At 40.2% G+C, this 16,762-nt stretch overlaps 1 protein-coding gene across 1 annotated transcript; it reads left to right on the top strand.

The window, feature by feature from the left end:
- Window positions 1–9,733: 9,733 nt before the first annotated feature.
- Window positions 9,734–9,888, top strand: RPL39L (ribosomal protein L39 like). Its single transcript, XM_041003060.1, is given in 2 exon segments — window positions 9,734–9,773; window positions 9,776–9,888. Coding segments are annotated over 2 exon segments (153 nt in total).
- The last annotated feature ends 6,874 nt before the right edge of the window (window positions 9,889–16,762 follow it).

Raw genomic sequence — 16,762 nt, 5'->3', positions numbered from 1 at the left:
ATTCATTCATTTTAAAAATCAGAATTACAGGGACAGATATTTTCTATTCCCTGATAAATCCCCAAATGTCAGACACAGCCAGAGTTGGGCTGCTCCGAAGCTGGAGCCAGGAGCTTCCTCCAACGCAGGAGTCTAAGGACTTGGGCCATCCTCCGCTGCTTTCCCACACCATTAAGCAGGGAGTTGAAATGGAAGTGGAGCAGCCAGGCATGAGCCTACTATGGCCCAATGCTAGACCTCCTCATACCTTATTATTTATTTATTTTCTGTTTATGTGAAGAATACCTTGATAATTTTGGTAAAGTTGTATTGAATGTGTAGATTGCTTTGGGTGATTAGAATGAATGCTTTGACCTTACAGTTGTTCCAATCCATGAATACAAAATGTCTTTCTGCTTTTTTGTCCTCTTTGTAAGTCTTCATCAGTGCATTGTAGATTTCAAAAAGGGATTCAGGGTTTTTCACTTCACTGGCTGCATTTTCAAAGACGTTGTTTCTAAGATTTAATTATTTATTTGAAAGGCAGAGAGAGTAAGAGAGAGATTCAATCTGCGGATTCACTTTGCTAATACCCACAGTGGCTAAGGGTGCCTGAGAGATAGGAACCAACTCAGGTCTCCCATGTGGATGGCAGGAACCCAACTAGCTGAGCCATCACCGCTGCTTTCTGTGGCTTCCATTAACATAAAGTATGATGTGGGATGCACGTATCTTGACTACTAGGCCAGACAGTAGCTGCCACGGAACCGGAACAAAAGGAATCTCTAACCAATGTTCCGAGGGAGGAGAGCGTGGTGATCTGAGTGAAGAGGAAGAAAACCAGGACGGGAGGCACCCACAGAAAGGCCTGGGAGTGAGAAAAGAACAGTATTAGAGCCAATAATGAGAGGGAATGTAAAACTTAGCATGCACATTGGCAAACCAGACAGCAAATATTAAATGATAACAAATTTCCAGTTTTCACTACAGTGTTTTTTTTTTTTTTATCAAGTTAAGCATGAAAGACTAGCAAGGCACATACATGGGAAATTTCTTGGTTTAATAAATGAGTGTATGTGCTGTGTTGAATCAGTGCAACTTCCTTAATCCAATATCTGATGAAGGAGCACGGGTAGAAGAATTAATTTATGGCGCACTAATTAAAGAGGGGTATGTACTGTATATACGGTGAAAGTCTCTGAAATGAATATTTGATAAACAATATCGGGTAAATTAAAAACCTGAAATGTTAAATTAAATGCAAATTAAAAATCTGGAATGTTAAATTAATTAAATATAGAAAGCTGCATCAAATAGCATTACAGGTCTCCGTTAAATCAAGGAGGGGAAACAAGCCAAGATTCTCAGCATCACACACTGCCAGTGTGCGCTTTTGATTCACCTGTTGGGAATAAATGAGCGAACCCGAGCTGTAGCTTTGTGTGTGAATTTACATAGCATATGCACAATCATTTCTGGGTGCGTTTTAGTTCTGGAGTTAAGTGGGGAATAATAAGGACTTTTAAACTTCATCATGGAAAAAAATGACAGGAGATTTATTCAAATCACTGAACCCTCTTTCCAGCTTGAGACAGGTTGACGAAATTGCTGCCTGAAGGGTCCCCTCTAAGGCAGTGTGATTCACACCCCATGGGAGCTGAAGCAATGTCTGATGTGCAGCAGAAGAGTGAGATTGGAGAATCAGGCCCAGAACGTTCCCAGATCCTTGTCCTTTGCTGTGTGTTTTTTTTTTTTTTTGGGGGGGGGGTAGCAGGTAGGAGGATGGGGGAAGACCAGGGAGTCCTGATTGTCATAAAGGCCCAGTTGCCCTGGAAGGAGCTCAAGCAGAGAGAGACCCTCCACCCTCCAACTGCTGTTATTTTTTAAAAAATATTTATTTATTTTTAATAGGAAAGGCAGATTGACACAGAGGAATGACAGAGAGAAAGAGCTTTGGTCCACTGGTTGATTCTCCTAGGGGTCACAGCAGCTGGAGCCAGATATTTTTCGGGAATCTCCCACGTAGGTGCAGAGTCCCAAGGCTTTGGGTCAGCCTTGACTGCTTTCCCAGGCCACAAGCAGGGAGCTGGATGGGAAGCGGGGCTGTAGGGATTAGAAGTGGTATCCTTATGGGATCCCAGTGCATTCAAGGTGAGGACTTCAACCACAAGGCTATTGCGCCGAGCCCCACTTTTTTTTCATCTTAAAAATTATTATTATCATTTTATGATACAGTTCCATAGGCTCTGGGATTTCTGCTATTCCCTCCCCAAATCACTGAGCTACACTGAGTTCTCCCATATCATTACAACAGCATAGTTCCTCATAAACAGTCACAAGTCCATCATCATGTACATGGATAATGACACAGATTTCCACATCCCACTGTTAAGACACATCCAACAATTTCATGGGGTGTCCATCCTCGATCTGGAAGTAGATATGCACACTACACTGTATCCTCACATCCTGACATGTCAGTCTCCACTACACAGTCACTATAAATCCCATCTTTTAAGTGTATAGTGTCTTGGGAGCCTTGATTCATTAAGTTATAAACCCATTTCATTCCTTTTTTACTACTACCTAACGTGCCACGGCTGTGTCTTAAGTTAGCTGTTTCTTTGTGGATGTCATTCAAGTCATTTCCAATACCATGCAAAGCTGAACAAAGCTGCATTCTTTGGTCATGTGCTTTTGTCTAGTGATTCTCTAGAAAGCGAGAGAAGTGGAGTCTGGTGTGGGCACCTTGAAACATTCAGTAGAGGCAGATGGTTAGCTTTGAGAGTGCGTGAACTGCATTAAATGTCCACAGATAACATTCATTCATGTGAGAATGTGTTTCTAACCTGGACACTGAGTCCTACCATTGTATCATATCTCATACCAATTTGATATAAGCAGAAAAAAAAAAAAACCTCTATCGTAATCTTTGTTTCCCTGGGCACCAACAAGAACTAGCATGCTTGAAGTGTTTGTTGACCATTTTTATTCCCCCCTTTGTACATTATCCAAATGTTTTTTCTGACCATTTTAAAAAATATTTATTTATTTTTAATAGGAAAGTCAGATATCCCATCCAAGTGCTAACCAGGCCTGACCCTGCTTAGCTTCTTTAATCCCACATAATCAGATGTGTTCAGGGTGGTATGGCTGTAGGTTGGTTTCCAGTTCTTTATATATTCTAGGGGTTAACCTTAAACTACAAAGACTTTTCTATTTTATTTTCTTTTTCAACTCTATTAAATTTTTTTCTATGTTGTCCTTTTATATAAATAAGTTAAACTGTAACATTTATCTTTTTATTTAAATGATTTTAGTGTATTATAATTATTTGTTTAGATGATTTCCTGTCATAATAAATAATGAATATCTGTTTAAAGATATATGTCTTTATTGAAAAAGTAGACTGAAGGTAGAGTGTGTGGGAGAGAGAGAACCTTCCATGAGCTGGCTTGCTCCCCAATGGCTGCGGTGGCCAGGGCTGCTCCAAACTACATCCAAGAGCCAAGAATTTTGCCTCCGTCTTCCATGTGGGTGGTATGGGTCCAGCACTTGGGCTGTTTGCTGCTGCCTTCCAGGACTGTTAGTAGAGGGTTGAATTGGAAGTGGACTAGCCAGGTGGTCCGCAATGTGCAGAGTGTGATAGGCAACCAGCTTTGCAAGTGGGGGATGCTATTCTGAGATGATGAATTTTTTATATCAGCTATTCTGTTTATTTCTGTATTTCTAGGGCTTAGCACATGTTAAGTGTTTACTTGGCACATGTAAGTGTTTAATAAATGTTTATGAATGAATGAGTGAATGAATGAATAAATACATTAAATCAGAGAGATATCAGATTTGTGAAAATGTCTATCATAATATGATTTTGACTGATACACAGTGAAGCTAAGCCAAATGATAGTATTGTTAAGTATATTAATGTTGCTGAAATAAAAGAATATTTTATCAGATTCTCTCTCTGACACTATTCTATTCGACATTTAAAGAAATGATTTGTGTGAAATTATAGCAGGCATACTTAAGAGATCTGCAGAATATAAAATTTGAAATAGCTAAAAAAAAAAAACCATGATTAACTCAGGATCATTCTCATTTGGAATGTTGGACTAAAGCCAAATCTGTGGGCTGGCACTATGGTGTACCAGGTTAAACCTCCTGTCTGTAGTGTTGTCATCTGATACGGATGCTGGTTCAAACCCCAAATGCTTCACTTGTGATTCAACTCCCTGCTAATGTGTCTGGGGAGAGCAGTGCAAGCTGGCACTGGTGCTTGGGCCTCTGTACCCATGTACATGGAGATCCAAATGAAGCTCCTGCGTCTTGGCCACCCATCAGCCCAGCCCTGACTGTTGCAGCCATTTGGGGAGTGAATCAGTGGATGGAAGATCTCTCTCTCACTTTTTCTGTAGCTCTGCCTTCCAAATGAATGAGTAAATCTCAAAAAAACATAAAAAGCAAAATTCCTCCCAAAATAAAGATTTCTGGAGCACTTACAATTTGCAGACAAGCACCATGTGAGTTCAGTGCATATAAAGAGGTTAGTAAACACATCCCTGCTCTCATAGAAATTTCTGGGTTGTGACACGAGTTAGAGGCAAAAATCTAAGAGCATGCTTGATAGGAGAGAACTTATAGAAAAAAATGGATATGGGTTTTAAAAAATGTTTTCAGGGGCAGGGATTGTGGTGTAGTGGAGTAAGTCAAAGCTTGGGATACATATATACCATACAGGAGCACAGACTAAGTCCTGGCTCTTCTTGCCAACGCATCCTTGGAGGTATCAGATTGTGGCTCAAGTGCTTGGACCCCTGCTGTCTGAGTGGAAGACCCACATGGAGTTCCTTTGTCTTGGCTTTGGCTGGCTGTTGCAGAGATTTGAGGAGTGAACCAGGAGATGGAACATCTTTCTCTCCTTCATGTAAGCTAGAAACAAATAAATAAAGGTTAAAAAATTTCCCAGAATTAAGGATTTTTAACACAAAAAATTTCAAAATTTATTTACTTCAATTTTGAAAGGCAGAGAGAAAAGTGAAAAAGAGAGAGAGAGAAAAAAAGAAAGAGAGAGAGAGATCTATTATCCAATGATTCACTGTTCAAATGCCTCCAAAAACCAGGGCTTGGGCAGGCCAAAGCCAGGAGGCCAGAGCTCAATTCACATCTCCCATACTGCTGTCAAGGACACAGCTGCTTGAGACCTGCCGCCTCCCAAGGTATGCATTAACTAGAAGTTAGAGTGGTGAGCAGAACTATACTTTGATCCCAAGTATTCAAGCATCCCAGGCAGCCAGCTTAACCACTGTGACAACTGCTCATCCCAGACGTGCACTTCTAAGAGGACCACTGCCTCAATAAGGCACTAATGGAGGAAGCCCCCAAAAGCCGCTCTAAGACTTGTAGGGCTAATTAAAGCATGCACTATCTGAAGTAACAGTCTCATCAGACTGTTCTGAGCATCATCTGCAACCTGTGGTTGACACAACGTTAACTCGTGCATGGAGTGATATTTCAGTCCATAGACTCAGTGTTGGCTCTTTGGAAAGGACAGTTACATGAACTGACTCTTTGAGAAGAGGTGTCATGTGGAAGAAAAAACAAGAACAAATGGTTAGAAATAGGAAAAATAAAGGAGCCAAGTGGATGATTGTTTATCCTATTCTGCAATGCCCTTCTGAAGCCAGGAGATAAGAACTTCTGCTCAGTCTCCCACATGGGTGCAAGGTCCCAAGGCTCTGGGAGATCCTCTGCTGCTTTTCCAGGCCATAAGCAGGAAGCTGGATGGAAAGTGGAGCCACTGGAACACAAACCTGCATGCATACAGGATCCCAGCATTTGCAAGGTGAGGATTTAGCCATTGAGCCCTTGCATGGGGCCCATTGTATAACCTTTTGAACTTAGACATACTATGGAACATTTTTTTGTGCCCAAGTTTCCTCTCTAGTAAGTAAAGCAGTTGAGTGAGATGACTTTTAGTTGTAAATATCATTGAAACCAAATCACAGCCTGCTAGTCCCCTGTCACCTACTGTTCCATGAACTAACAGCTTGCAATATCCGATCTAGAAAAACATTCAGAGGATGTGGTATGGTTAGGGATTGGAGGAGACAACTGAGCATGACCCAACAATACATTGATATGTAAGGTAAATTTGGAATATATTTTTGAAAAGGTTCCCAAGCCTCAGCTTCAGACTTACAAATTGATTAAAAAAAGTCTATGAAATGATGCCATAGAGGAAATCTGGATAAGAAAACAGAGCTGCTCTTGCTGGTCATTTTAAATTAGCTTAAGTAGTTACAAATCATATCAGATCCCTCCTCTCATTGAATTTGATAGGCTAAGAAATTAGATTCTAAGGATCATTCCTACAGGATAAAGTTGGACCATTTCTGAAAGAAGAGAGGCAGCTGAGTTAGTATTAATTGCATTTACAGTTTTCTGTTTTGTACTCAATTCATGCCAGACCGTAAGCCTCATGAGCCTGTGTTTTAAAATTAACACAGCACATGAGAATAATGTTGAAGCTGGGAAAAACTAGTTAATAATCAAAGTTGCTCACTCCTTCACTGGAGGGTGAAGAACCTAGACAAGTCTTGAGATGAACAAATACACTTTTCTGTATGGATACACACACAGAGACAAATTTGTGTAGTACACATCCACAGATGAGTGTAAGTACTTGTATATGTGTGTGTTATGGTCACTTAAAAACTGCATGTGGTACATAGGAGAAAGTCCTTGAACAGAGATGATGATGTTCACTGAAAACTCGAATTCAATGTGACTTAAAGGACAACTCAGCACTGGCATCCCATAATGGCACTGGATCAAGTTTCAGTTGCTCCACTTCCAATCCAGTTCTCTGCGAAAGTGCTTGGTCCAAGAGGAGCATCCATCACCCGTGTGGGAGGCCTGGAGTTTCTTGGCTCCTGACTTCAACCCGACCCTGCCCTAGCTGTTGTGGCTGTTTGAGGAGTGATCCAGCAGATAAAAGGTCTCTATGCCTCTCCCACTGTCTCTGTAACTATGCCTTTCAAATAAATACACACATAAATATTTACAAAAAATAAAGGGAAGAGAGGAAGAAGCATGGTAGCCTAGTGGCTAAAGCCCTTGCCTTGCATGCACTGGGGTTCCGTATGAGTGCTGTCAGTCCCAACCATTGCAGCCATCTGGGAGTGAATCAGCAGACAGAAGATCTTTCTCTCCGTCTCTCCTTTTCTCCGTACATCTGCCTTTCCAATAAAAATGAATAAACATATTAAAAGAAAAAGAATAAGGGACAATTGCAGATGCACAATCTAGTTGGTAAGCAATCTCAGGTAAAGAAATAAGACTTGCAGAAATATTTATGGGATTAAAGATAATAACCCCTTTCCAGAATGTACAAGAGTATACGTGCTCAAATATAACTAGAGAAGTATCAGAATTCATATTAAGTTCTTGATTTCTTTTTCTCTTTAGTATGAACCCAATTCCTTTTTGAGGTTTTTGGTGAAAGAGAAGAAATATTTCCACGTTTATGTGCCATAGCCCCCTACTAAGGCACATACATATATGTGATTGGCGCAGAGATAAATAAACCTGCTCACCTACATTCTGTAGGAATTAAAAAAAAAGAAACATCATATGTATTCCTTGTAGGTATAGCCAATTTCTCCAAACAGTAGAAGGTGTAATTACACAATGAAAACCATAGGAAGATGATGAGGAGCGTTTGGCCTTTTCCCCCTCTTTAATTCATTGAAAGATCTTATCTTTTTGACAGGTATCATCAAACATTGCAGCAAGAATCTGGAAGGCAGGATATTTTTCTGATAATCAGTTTGCTTAGAGTGAAACAGCGTATACGGCAGACAGTCAAAAAGAATTAAGAGAATGCAGGCTAGGCAGAGTTCTCCTTTTATCTCCCCCATCTTAATAATTATACTTGTATGCCCTCTCTATTTCTCACCTTTTTTTTTTTGTCTATCAAGATGTTAGATATCCATCAAGAAGCTATTATTTCGGACTCATTTTTTTCCCCAAAATATCGACATATATTTATTCCTAGAAAAAAACTTGAACATGTTCGTGGAGAAATTAAATCGAAAGATTATATTCTGTTTTTGCAAACTTCAAAAAGCATTTGTTTATTTTGATTTTATTCTACAAGTAGAGGGACACAAAGAGAGACAGAGATAACTTGGCTATCTGCTGGTTTAGTCCCTAAATGTCCTCAATAATCAGACTAAATCCAGAAGCCAGGAACAATAGTCTGGGTCTCCCATATAGGTGACAATGATCTAAGTATTTAGGTAAAAATCTGCTGTCCTCGGGGGTGCATATCAGCCCGAAACTAGATCCAAAGGAGGGGAGCCAGGAATTGAATCATCTGATGTTAGATGTGGGACTCCCACAACCTCGGCATCACCTGCACATATACGGCTGTATAAGTACCGATGTGGGAATCCCAATTGGCAATTTGACACTGACCCAAATGCTCATGCCCACAAACTTTTTAAGAGCTTGTGTGTGTGTGTGTGTGTGTGTGTTCTTTAAAATGAATCCTTGCTGCCAATTCTGTGCCTTATTTTTTACGGAAAAATCAACGCTGTGGGAAGCTAGCACCCAAGACACACCAAGCTGTGATTTACTTTCACAATTGCTTCCTGGTTCACTGCTTTTAAGAGACATTTCCTCTGGAACAAACCCAAAACCATTGAATGTCTGGGATAGCGTGAGTTAGCAGCTCTAATGACTGACGGGAGTTGGCACTGAGAGACCGAGAAGCTGAAAGTAGCATCTGCCACGCAATTCAAAATGAAAAGATGCTCCGAGTGGGGTGATTTCTCTGCCCCTCCACCACACTGCTTTTATATGTGGCAAATATGAAACAAAGCTATAGTGAGAGCGCTTTTCAATTTCTTGGGTGGTGGAATTTCTGACTCAGGCTTTGCAAACATGATGATGCTTGAACCTTAAGATGAACATTCCCACAGGAGTCTGGAGAAACAAAGCTCTCTGCCCCATTGTGTGGCATCGCTTGCCTTGGGAATTCCAACAGAGCTGGGGTGGTGGCTGCACAGGTGCAGACCTTCTGAAACACTTGAATAGAATGGTTGGAGTTCAAAGGTGTTTTTGAACTTGAAACACAGGCTTTCTTGGTTGCATCTCGTCTAGTTAGGTAACAGGTTTCTCTGTGGAACTTTTGAAGCAGAAATCTCCAATACTTTCTCTACCACCTTTTTCCATTTTAAGACATAATTCGGAGTTAGTTTTGTGGCAAAGTAGATAAAACTGCCACCTGCAACACTAGCATCTCATATGGGCACCGGTTCCGATCCTGGCTGCTCCACTTCTGATCCAACTATCTGCTGATGTGCCTGGGGAAAAAACAACGGTAAGATGACCCAAGTGTTTGAATCCTGCCATCCACATATGCAGGAGACCAGATGAAGGTCCTGCCTCTTAGCTTTGACCTGGCCCAGAACTGGCTGTTGTGGCCAGCAGAAGAGTGAACCCATGGATGGAAGATCTCTGTCTCTTGATTTCTTGCTCTCCCTGTAACTCTAACTTTCAAAATAAATAAATCTTTTTCTTTTTTTCCTTCCTTTTCTTTCTTTCTTTCTTTCTTTCTTTCTTTCTTTCTTTCTTTCTTTCTTTCTTTCTTTCTTTCTTTCTTTCTTCTTTCCTTCTTTCGTTTTATAAGAAAGAAATCAGTTCTCCCTCACTCCACAATCATGGTGAGTGTCCCCAAATCTTCCTCACTATGTCTTCTCACAAGACCTTTAGAATCAAGAGATTCCTGGCCAAAAACAAAAGCAAAATTGTCTCATTCCCCAATGGATTCACATGGAAACTGATAATAAGATCAAGTATAACTCCAAGAGGAGACACTGGAGAAGAACCAAGGCGGGTCTGTGAGAACCTGCACTTCAACGGATTAAACACATGCTTTGTGCTGTGTCAACATCACTATCTTCTTGACCATATCAAGTTGAGGATACCACCATCATCTGCACAGCTGGACAGGTTGATTGGGGCCGTGGCTAGTGGGTTGATTCAGAAATAAATATGTGAGACGTTTTGAAAAAAGAAAGAAAGAAATGAGATTTTGTTGGTAAATGATTGGAAACATTCTTGCGTTCAGTCTAGGGATTTAAAAAATAAATTATACATCTATATGATAGTATGATAGAGTCATTGAAAAAAAGTATGTGATAGAGAATAAAGAAAAGTTTTGTGGTATATTGTTATGTGAAAGAAAGCAGATTGTAAAATTGCAGTACATTTTTAGGAACAAGAAACTGGTAAAGAAGAGCAAAGGTTAGAAAACATATTCTAAAGTCCCAAGTGGTAGGATGATAATAATTTAGTGGCTTTTTTGTTGTTGTTTATGTGAACTTTAAAAAATAAAAATAGTGGGTGCAGTTTGGGGAATATTAATCACTTTAATAACACTGCATAAAGCTCTTGAAGTTTCTGACTTTTGCATGTGGCACATGACACTAACGTAACTGAAGGAGCATAGCTGTGGAAAAATCAAATGATAGGGAACATTCAGACTTCTCTTTCTAAGGCCATAGGTGTTGTATTTGAACCTGTGGGAATTCTACATCTGTGCTCATTTCCCATTCCAAACCTGCAGGGTGATGAATGAAAACATTGACAGACTGCAGGAAAGAAGGGACCGAGGCTTCATAGGTTTCAATAAAACTGGTCTCATCACGGAAGTCAAATGCTTCAGATAAATGTTTGTTGCTAGTGAGTGTTCTGCTGATGCAAAAACTCTGGCCAAACATGTTCCAAGTGAGGTAGACCAGTTTCCATTGTAGTGGATGTAGATGTGGACTATATTCCATTAGTCCACTCCAATGTGTAGAGACTTTCTGGGGTTGCTCATAACCTCTGTGAGTTTCTCACCCTGTACACTCACAGTAGATGAATGCCCAGCTGGGGGATGGATGCTTGTGGCTTAGATCAGCCCCAGTAACACGCATGCCTGTGTCCCTGATGTCCGGGGGTTAAGGAGATGCTCACCTGGTGTCTGTGGTCTTTTCCTTATTTTATTCTGACTATACCAAGAGGCAGATGAGGCCTTCACATACTTTGTCTTTCACCTCTATGTGAACCCTGTAAGGCAAGCACCATCACCTTGCTTTTTTTCCAGATGCAGAATATGAGGTTTAGAGAACTCGTTAATTAGACCATGGGCAGTGCCGAAGAACCCAGATCTGCTGAAAAGCTATGTTTATTCAAGCATCAATACTATCATTTCACTAGAAACTCCAATCCCACAGCCTTATTTTATTGCTTCTTATTTTTTTTTAATATTCTATTTACTTACTTTAATGATAGAGTTACACAGAAGGAGCAAGTGAGTGAGAGAGACATCTTCCACCTATTGGTTTGCTCCTCAAATGGCCACAGTGAGTTGGGCTGGGCCAATCAGAAGCCAGGAACACAGAACCTCATTGGTGGCTCCCGCATTGGTAGCAGGGGCTCAAATATGTCAGCCATGTTCCTTTTGCCTTTCTGGGCACATTAACAAAGAGCTGGATGGAACTATAGCAGCAGGGAGTCAAGACAATGCACATTTAGGGTGCTGGCGTCACAGTGGCAGCATAACATGTTGTTTCACAATGCCAGTCTCTAGCATATTAAAATCCAGACAATCTATGTAGTTCCTTTTTGTGCTCACACTTAGCCTCTTTTCCTTCTTTCATGGGTTGCATCTTGCTCTTCCTCTTTTAAAAAAGATCTTATTGGGCCTGGCGTGGTAGCCTAGTGGTCTAAGTCCCTTACCTTGCATGAGCCGGGATCTTATAAGGGCACAATTTATGTCCTGGCATTCCCCCTTCCCATCTAGTTCCCTGCTTGTGACCTGGGAAAGCAGTTGAGGACAGTCCAAAGCCTTGGGTCCCCTCACCCATATAGGAGACCCGGAGGATGCCCTGGCTCCTAGCTTCAGATTGGCTCATCTCTGGTCATTGTGGCCACTTTGGGAGTAAATCAATCGATGAAAAATCTTCCTCTTTGTCTCTTCTCCTCTCTATATGATTTCCCAATAAAAATAAATGTATCTTTTTTTTAAAAAGAAGATTTTATTAACTGTATCACGAAAAATAAAAATCAAGAAACTTATTAAAATAATTGTACATGTATATTGGATAAAATGTGAAGTTTTGATTTTAAAAATACTTTAAAGGTTACAGAGAGAAGGAGAAACACAGAGTTTTTCCGTAACTGGTTCACTTCCCGAATATCTTCAACAGCTGGGGCTGGGCCAAGAGCTAGGAACTTCTTATGGTTCTCCCACATGGATGTAGGGACTCAAGACTTGTGGCCATCCTTCATTGCTTTCCCAGGCTATAACCAGAGAACTGGATCAGAAGTGGAGCAGCAAGACAATGACTGGTGCCCAAATTGGATTTGACGCATGCTGGTAGCAGATCAGCCAACTAAGCCATCGAAAGGCCCCTAAAAAACATCTTCTGAACGAAGAGAAACATGTGCTGCAAATAAAAAGTTACAGCTGGTTTTAATTTTTGCCCTTTTTTTCCAAAAAGTTCTACAGTTCTAGTTTTTCTCTTTTAGCCAGGTTAACATATCAAATTTTACTATAAAGGTAGAAAATGTTTATTGATACTGTTCATTAATGATCCTGTTTACTAATTAATTAGCTATCTATGTTTTCATTTATTTGAAAGCAGACACATGTACACACATGGTGGATGGAGAGCTCCCATTCACTGGTCCACTGGGCCAGACCAAAGCCAGTCTTCCAGAACTCAATTCACTTCTCCTAAGTGGCTGACAGCAGCCCAAGTACTTGGGTCATTGTTTCCTGTCTCCCAGAGTGAGCATTAGCAGGAAGCTGCGTTCAGAAATGGAGCCAGGACTCTATGTCAGACATTGTAATATGGCATTTTATCAAGCATCATTTCAGCTGCTATTGCAAATGCATGCCCTGATATGATTTATTTCGTAAATCTCTTTGTTAAGAAGGTTTTACATTTTATCTATTTTTACTTATTTGAGACAGAGCAGAAGAGAGAATAGATCAAGACAGATTTTCTACTAGCTGGTTCACTTTCCAAATACCTACAACAGCTGGTTCTGCCCTATGCAGGAACAGTGTGGGGAGTCTCCCACAGAGGCACCATGAACCCGCATATCTGAGCTGCCTGTTGCTTCCCAGGATGCACATTAGTAGAAAATTTAATCAGAAGTAGAGACAGGACTATCTCAGGCACTCTTTTGCCTTCCAAGTGGCTACTTAACAAGCTGTGTTACAGCACCTAACCTTATCAATGAAGATTTTAAGTAAATCCAAGTATAATGACACAGCGATTCCCCAATGTACCTATTGCCACAAAAGCTTAAGTCTCAAACACATCTAATACTTATTTATGACATTGTGTAATACCCAAGATTGGAAGGGAAGGGGGACTTACACGAACTAAATAGGCTTGTGACTTAAAGCTTTGTGGCAATGTGTACATCTCTAAAAAAAGTCTTAAAAAAGGAAAAAACAAACAAGAAAATATTAAAAAAACCAAAAAAGCAAAAATAAAAAGAAAACAAAATAACAATAACAAAAGTCTTTCAAAACTCCACAAGGCATACCTAAAATATTAGTAATTTTCTAATATCATCAAACACCTAATAAGGTTTAAATCTTCAATTGTTTTCATGAGTATCCTATTGTTTTCATGGTTTATTTCTATCAATGTCCAGATAAGATTTTTGTGTTCCAATTGTGATTTTTGGGGAGGCAGATTTTTGCAAGTATTTTCTAATCTGTAGAAGACCATTCTCTGTTTATCTTCCTTCCCCCTCTCTCTCTGTCTCCTCTTTCCTATCGTGCTCTCTCGGTAAAATGTTATTCAGTTGTTGAGGAAATTAGATCAACAGCTCCCTGCTAATAAGCCTGGGAGGCAATAGATGATGACCTGAGTACTTGGGTTCTTGCTACCTTCTTGGAAGACCTGGATGGGATTTCTGGGTTCCAGACTTTGACTTTGAACAACCCTGTCTCTTGCAGACATTTGTGGAGTGAACCAATGGATGCCAGACATCTCTGTCTCTCTCTCCCCATCTGCTTATCAAATAAACACAATAAACTGCTACAGAAAAAAAAAATCAAGAAAGAAAGAAATCAGTCCATCTGGTGTGTGATATTTCTCCAGTGTGAACTTTGTGGATTTTATTCCTCGACTTTTTGAACGTAATTCTCTTCGTTATAACTGCTTTTCCTATAAATTATCACTTGGATTGAGAAGTTTGGCCAGGTTCAGATTTGACTTTTCCTCTGCTGAGATTGCTGCCGCAGTGGCACTTGTTCCCTCAATCTTGGGTACTTAGTGATGCTGCCTCTCCTTTGGTGATGTCAGCAGTTTCTCACGATCTTTGTCTGGATCCAATCATTCATTGATGACTCAAAAAGTGATGATATTTTGATTCTATCATTCTTTATTTTTCATATTGTTGTATATCATACTTACGTTTACCATACCAGATCCGTCTATAAAGAGAAATCATTTGTCAAAGCACCACCATATCTGGGATGTTTTAGAGATAGTGTTTGAAGTCAGTGTCCTAATGGTTTGTTAGTGATTGTCTCAACCAATTCTTTGTTACACTTGTTCATTAGTGTGAAGCAATTCCCTTCCTCTTTCCACCTCTCTTCTCACTGCCTTGTCCCCTTCCTCCCTGAGCCCTCTTCCCCCTGTCTTGGGTTTATTTTCACAACATTTTTGTCACATCAACGATGACTATGAGGTCCTGAGGTGAGCAGGAGGCTAAACACGCCAAAAAGGAACTTGTACAGTGTTTGCCTTTTGGTAGTTCAAGAACAGTGGGGTTCCCAGTGGCCCTTGCCATGTGCAACTTGACTTACTGACAGTACCCCTGTTCTCATCCGAGTTTCTTGGAATCCCTGAGATCTGGAGGGTAAAATACACTGCTTGAATTTATGACTTATTTTTACCTTTTTTTGCTTTCTTTTTTCTAAGATTTAATTTTATTGCAAAGGCAGAGCACATTTCTGAAGAGAAGCAGAGAAAAAAACTTCAATCTTCTGGTTCACTCCCTAGGTGGCCACAATGGCCAGAACTGAACTGATCTGAAGCTAGGAGCCAGGAACTTCTTCTAGGTCTCCCATGTGGGTGCAAAGTCCCATGTCTTTGGGCCGTCCTCTACTGCTTAAACAGGGAGCTGAAGAGAAGTGGAGCAGCCAGGACATGAACCGGCATCCAAATGGAATCCCAGCACCTGCTAAGTGAGGATTTAATCACTGAGTCAACTTGCTGAATCCTATTTTACCTTTCTTGAGGTGACTTTATAACTTTGTACCCATTCATGAAGTTTGTGAATAAACCACAGAATTATGTGTTTTTCAAAAGGACTTAAATTAGCAGTTTTACTGATGTTTGTAACAAACTAGATATCATCCTATGCTACATTGAAATTACTGTTTTTAAAACATTTTGTTTATTTGAAAGGCAGAGAGACAGAGAAGGGAAAGAGAGAGACATTAAGAGACTAAAAGAGACATCTTCCTTCTTCTGGCTCACTCCCCAAATGATCACAGTAATTGAGACTGGGCCAAGCTGCAGCCAGGAGCCTGGAACACAGGATGTGTCTGTCTGCCATGTGGAGGACAGGGATCCGAGAATTTGAGCCATTACCTGCAGCTTTAGAAGTAGACGAACTGGGACTCCATCAAGTGCAGGCTGTGCTAGCGGAGTCCCAGCAACGCAGTGCCCACTGCAATACCTTCTCGTTTTTATTTTTGCGTAACATCTCTGGCCGTTACTTACACGTCATTTTTTAACTGGCTTGATGTCTTTAAAATTCTGCTTAATGTTGTGCTTTTGTAGCTTAACATTTTATTGTTAATATGATTCTGAATTGCTGTACTATCTTGATAATTACCGTTTACATGGCCATGGTTGAACATTTAAGTGATTTCATTTTTATATATGAACATCTTTGTGCTTGAATTATTTCCTGAGAGTAAATTCCCAGGGTGTAATGGCTGGATGAAAATATATGGGCGTTTTTATGGCTCTTAATAGGTTTTGCCATATTGCTTTCCAAAGGCAAGTAACAATGAACCTGACACTGGCAATGAATGTGTGTCATTTGAAATGATTAAGTTAAATCAATTATTCACCAGCCATATGTGAAGGCATGTCCCAGCATTTCTGTCTGCCAGGACCTAACGTTTCTGATTCACTCATTCATGAGAAATAAGTAAATAAGCAAGACGTCTGTGTGTGCTGATTAAATTAAGAGTTTTATTAATTGAGATTCTAGAAAAGCTCATTGATTGTTGTTTATTGCTTATGATGCCTACTTATCTTCCTGATTTTATGAGTAGGGTGATTTTTTGCACAATTTTTGTGATATACAGAGATCCAGCAAATACTGCCTTCTCCGAACTCTTTCCTAACAGCATGGATAGAAAGAGACATTTTATTTCTCTTGTTGACTTTTAGGAACTCATCTTTTTATACCAGTTAAGATCTTTGTTCTTTTGTTTTGGGGGCATCTAGTAAGTAATGCTTCCAAAGCATGCTTGAACACTCAGTAGATGTTAATATATATAACCCCAAGCTGTGAAATTATGACAAGTTCCATCAGCTGTGCCTATAGATCTTTTAACTTCCCCAAGCTCATTCATGTGGTTTTCTCCTTTGATTCTCCCAAACCATTCCGCATGGTACACTGGGGTGGCATTATCATCTCAGTCTGGCTCATGGGAAAGCTGAGGTACAAGGTACTGACTTAC

Source organism: Ochotona curzoniae, unplaced genomic scaffold (genome assembly GCF_017591425.1).
Source record: "Ochotona curzoniae isolate NIBS_2020 unplaced genomic scaffold, NIBS_Ocur_1.0 scaffold_2587, whole genome shotgun sequence".
Classification (NCBI taxonomy): domain Eukaryota; kingdom Metazoa; phylum Chordata; class Mammalia; order Lagomorpha; family Ochotonidae; genus Ochotona; species Ochotona curzoniae.
The sequence above is the reverse complement of the archived record's forward strand: the minus strand, read 5'-3'. Positions and strand labels throughout refer to the sequence as shown.